General features: G+C 45.2%; 1 protein-coding gene across 1 annotated transcript in view; it reads right to left on the reverse strand.

The window, feature by feature from the left end:
• Positions 1-4,043: 4,043 nt before the first annotated feature.
• The window catches only part of TMEM186 (transmembrane protein 186), a 7,273-nt gene continuing 5,840 nt past the window's right edge, over positions 4,044-5,476 (reverse strand). The window contains exon 2 of the mRNA XM_053470958.1: positions 4,044-5,037. Within this exon, the coding sequence (XP_053326933.1) occupies positions 4,348-5,034 (687 nt within the window). The 5' untranslated portion in view covers positions 5,035-5,037 and the 3' untranslated portion in view covers positions 4,044-4,347. The remainder of the gene's footprint in view (positions 5,038-5,476) is intronic.

The raw sequence follows: 5,476 nt of genomic DNA on the forward strand, positions 1-5,476 counted from the left end.
GTAAAGGATCACCATCTTTTCGGGTGAGGTCAGTAATGGGTTTGACTAAATCAGAGAAGTTGCGTATGAATTTGCGGTAATAATTAGCAAAACCGAAGGAAGCGTAGGACAGACCGAAGACCAACAGGACGAGGCCAATTAAGTACCGCAGAAACCTTTTGAGGGTCCATAGAAAAGCCCTTATCAGAAATAATATAGCCCAAAAATGCAACCTGGTTTTTATGGAACTCGCATTTCTCCAACTTACAGTATAAACCATTCTCTCTGAGGCGTTGGAGGACACGTTTGACATCACTGATATGGGTCTCGAGAGAAGGCGAGTGTATGAGTATATCGTCAAGGTATACAACAACACACTCCTGTAGCATATCTCTGAGTACGTCATTGATAAACTCCTGGAAGACAGCAGAGGCATTGCATAAGCCAAAAGGCATAACCAGATATTCATAGTGCCCACTTCTGGTATTAAATGCAGTCTTCCATTCGTGTCCTTGCTTAATGCGTACCAAATTGTAGGCCCCACGTAAATCCAACTTGGTGAACAGCTTGGCCCCTTTTAACCGATCAAAAAGCTCAGTGATCAACGGTATTGGATATGCATTTTTGATCGTAATTTTATTCAGACCTCTGTAAACAATACAGGGCCTAAGTTCACCCCCCTTCTTTTTTACAAAGAAAAAGCCGGCACCAGCGGGGGAAGTGGATTTACGTATAAATCCCCTAGCCAGGGCATCGGAGACACAATCCTCCATGGCCTTATTCTCAGCAACTGACAATGGGTAGACTCGACCACGAGGAGGAGCAGCGCCTGGCTGGAGTTCTATGGCGCAATCATAGGACCTATGGGGAGGTAGGGAACCAGCCCGAACTTTGTCAAAGACATCAGCATAGTCCTTGTATCCTTGTGGCAACACCGGGGTAGCATCAGTACAAAGGACCTTGATAACTTCGCAAAGACACTCCTTTTGGCAAGAAGGCGACCAGGCTAACACCTCAGACTGCCGCCAGTCGAGGGTAGGATTATGTTTTTGTAACCACGGATAGCCCAACACCACAGGAAAGTAAGGAGAGGAGATCATCTGGAACTGGATCTTCTCCTGATGGAGAGCCCCGATGGACATGGAGAGAGGAATAGTCTCCTTGGTAATGAGCGAAGGCTGCAGAGGCCTACCATCAATAGCCTGGACGACCAAGGGCTTCTCCCTGTTAATAACAGGTATACAATGGTTAGCCACAAAGGAGGTGTCAATAAAGGCATCGGCAGCACCTGAGTCTATGAGCGCTTTGGTAACAATCGAAGCCACTGGCCATGACAAAACAACCGTAACTAGAGGCTTGTTTTTGAAGATGTTAGGGGACCGGGTAAGCCCACCTAGAGTGTGTCCCCGACCGGACCCTAGGTGCGAGCGTTTCCCCGGGCGAGTTGGGCAGGAACGTAGCAAATGCCCACTTTGGCCACAGTAAAGACATAGGCCCTCCCTCCTACGGTACGCTCTCTCGGCCTCAGAGAGCCGGGTAGTCCCCAACTGCATGGGCTCAACGCCCTCCGGCAGGACATCCACAGGAGGCACGGGAGGAGAGGGAGGAACGGGTGGGTTCAAAAAGGTTGGCGCCAACCTAAAAGGATGCCTCCTCAGGCGTTCCTTGAAAGAGGGTCTCTCCCTAAGCCTTGTATCAATAAGGGTCAGGAAGGTGATTAAGGCTTCAAGGTCAGTAGGGAGATCCTTAGCTGCTACTTCATCCTTAATGGAATCGCTCAGACCATGGAAGAAAGCAGCCACTAGAGCCTCATTGTTCCACCCGACCTCTGCTGCCCAGGTACGGAACTCAATCGCATAATCAGACCCAGTCCTAGTCCCCTGGCGAATGGACATAAGGTGTTTGGAAGCAGAGGTAGCGCGGGCCGGAATGTCGAAGACTCTACGGAAAGAAACCACAAACTCTGCATAATTTTGCACAACAGGCCGATTCGCCTCCCAAAGTGGATTAGCCCATGCTAGAGCTTTGTCGGTTAGTAGTGAGATCAGGAAACCAACCCTGGCCCGCTCGGTCGGAAAAGCCTGAGGCACCAATTCGAGATATATGCCAACCTGGTTCAAAAAGCCACGGCACTGGGTGGGGTCCCCTCCATAACGTTGGGGCAGAGGAGCAGTACCACTCATGCCTCTGGGAGCCAGTGGTTCAGCTGCAACAGCTGGTGCAGGAACAACATAAGGAGCCGGAGCTATAGGTCGTGCAGGTGGTGGTTCCAAATGGTTAAGGAGTGTCTGTACTGCAGCAGCCAACCTGTGATCCTGTTGGTCCAACCAGGTGAAGACTGTAGGAACAGGAAGAGTACCAGTACCATCAGGATTCATGGCCCTTTCGTAATGTCAGGGTACCAGTGAATCAGGATGGAGGCAAATAGGTACTGGTCAAAATGTTTATTAAAATAATAACAAGAATCCAAAACAAGACAAGACAAGCGGGTGGTCGTAGAACAAGCCAAGGTCTGGAGCCAGAACGGGTAGTCATACGAGCCAAGGTCAGGAGTCCAGAAATCCCTGAGTCCAAAAGCAGGCAGGAGTCAGCACCAGAACGGGAGTCAGACAGGCCGGGTCATACACAAGAATCAAACACTGGAAGGAAGCACGCACTCACAGGTCCGGAACCACGAAAGGGCAACCAGCAACTGAACTAGCTGGTTAATATAGTCACAGCCTGCAGGAAGAGGAGGGGTTAACTTGGACATAAAGTTGGAAGAGGAAGGGGGCGCGGCCTAACAAACACAGAGCCATGAGGAGGAAAGCCAGTGCAGGTAGGCCGAAACCCTGACAATTGGATTGGCAATTGAAAGCAAAATGTAATTGGCATATGGGCATATACGCAAATCTGAGAAATGAACAGCTAGGAAACAAAATTTGTTGCTGGAAACAACAAAAAGAAAATTTAGTCCAAATGGATTTTGTTCACCATGCACATATCTAAAAAAAAAAAAAAAAAAAAAAAAAAAACTGACATCTGCAGCACCAGCAATAGTAGTGGAGCACTGGGTCTGGGCAGACAGTCACATCATAGGCACATGCAGCCCCGTGGAGCAGGACTGTATTTCCCTAATATAATAGTAAAAAGGTTTTGTACCGTGTTAGCCGTTGAGAAAACAGGAGAAAAGTATAGTTAAAATGATACCATTTATTGGATCTCAGCTAGCCAATGACGAACAAGACTGGTAAAGGAAGGGCACTACAGGCCTGCTGAAGGTGTGACAGGGGAGGTGTTAGTGGGGAGCACAAACCTCTAGCAGCTGTCTAAACCCCCCCCCAGCGATAAGTTGACCAAGTGTCATGGCTTGGGTAAGCAGGTCAGGTCAGGAGCCCAGTTGCAGGGAATATCAGAGGCTCAGTTTGTACCCCATGATGGATCATTACCAGTAGGAAGGTACAGACAGGCAAAAATCATCAGGCTGAATCTTAATATGAGATAAGTACAGGCTGTAGACATGACCAAATAGGAAAAAGGCAGAAAGGCAGATGTACAGCACGATAGCCCCCTAGTCGGGCACACGATAGTACTAGGATGCTTTAGCTGGACTGGCAGGCAGCTCTCGGGAACACGGCAGAAAGTCCACAGACAGGGAACACGGCTGGAAGCCCTCAGACAAGGCACATGTAGTCAGACGGGTTGGGTTAGAAGGACAATATAAATGCCAAATCAGGAACCAAGGAACAAAGTCAGAAGCAAACCAGGTCACGATGGGTTAATCCAAATCAGAACACTGCTAGCAGGAGAACAGGGCCAGACAGAAGCCTGATACATTGCAATGCAAAGGCCCAGAATGGTGGAATCAGCCGGTATTTAAGGGGGAGGGCTGCACCCAGGTACGCTGGGTCAGGTTGTTAGTCTACACAGTGCTGTGATCTGACAGGTGGCCTCTGGAGGCTGCAATGGATATGACACCTATAAAGAAATACAGAGTCCAGGCTAACAGGGTAGGATCCGTCCGCCAAGCAGTCATGCAGCCATTAATATTTTAGAATATAACGCAAACAGATGTTTTCTTTTTTTATTTACAAATCACAAACAATACGTGCAATATCAGCTTGGCTACAGAAGGTCATTTAGAGATGAGAGTTATACATGGATTCATATTGTGACTATGCAGCACTATACAATGGGTTCTAATGCATATTTATGTTTTTGAGCAGGGCACTCTTTACCTACTTTATCAGTTTATTTTAATATGTCGGTTCTAGTTTGTCATGTGAAGACACGTTAAATGTATATTAAAAAAACCCGGCAGAAAATGTTGGCGCAATATAAATAAAATAATTACATAAACATACAAATACCTATCTGCATGTGAAGGGATCAATGTAATCCTCTAAATACTATAAAAAACTTTTCCCTATCCAATATATGACCATATCGAATTGTAAAATAAAATAAATCTTGATTGCTATATCGTTTGAACTCAAGAAGGATTTCATTTTTGTTGTCTCCAGTTTCTTCTAAAGATTTCACATCCGCAACTGGAATTACAACGTCTCTTCTTTTGCCCCAAAACGTCAAATGGGCAACTTTTATCATTGTACCTGTACCACTTAAATAAATCATACCTATGATTCTCTGAAGATAATAGCTTAGAAAGTATAACATTAAAGAAGCAAAGACAGCAGTTCCACTGCAATATATAGCACACATGAAAGACACCTTTTCTAGCATGTAGTAATAATAGACAGGTGGAAGTAATAACACAGTTAACGCTGTTTGAAGTATCTTGAATCTTGAAACAACTCTGCAGAATTGTATTCCATTAAACTTGTAGATCAATGTGAACTTTTCCTCATTTTGCTTGGGTGCAAATAAAGAGGAAAACTGTCTGTTTAGCACCAACTGTTGTGGCCAGCTCAAGCGCAAATGCATGTATTTATTTTCAATTGGTGGAAGTAGAATTCTTCTAATGAAATTAGTTCTGCAATTCATTGGTAATGTCCATATCCTTGATGAAATCAGAGAATGTAATCTGGGCAGCTCAGAAATAAATTGCTGTGCCATTTTCTGTTACAAAGGGAAAATCACATCTGTTAGTTCATTTTTTTACTACAGATTTGCTTTTCTAGATCCTAACAAACTATATGTGTAATTTTGCAGAGAAAAAAATAGTGGTTTTGACAATTTAAAACCATACATTTTAATCTTCAATTGCACTTTTTGACAATAAAATGTGGTAAAAATAAAAGGAAATCACCTTGGTAATCAGATTTTCTTAACCCTTTAAGGACACCTGGGGATGATAGTAGTGTGATTACAGCCTCCCTATGCCCTAACTCCCTAACTCTGTCAAACAGCCATGATCTGCAACCAGGGAGTCACCCCTCCACCCCATGGTGCATTATTATGTTGTCCCCATTCCCCCAGTTCCACCACTACAGACATTTACCCCGGCCTTGAAACTGGTTTTGGCCAGCAATAGATAGTGGAGGTTGGGACACTATTG

The sequence above is a fragment of the Spea bombifrons genome, chromosome 7, assembly GCF_027358695.1.
Source record: "Spea bombifrons isolate aSpeBom1 chromosome 7, aSpeBom1.2.pri, whole genome shotgun sequence".
NCBI lineage: Eukaryota > Metazoa > Chordata > Amphibia > Anura > Pelobatidae > Spea > Spea bombifrons.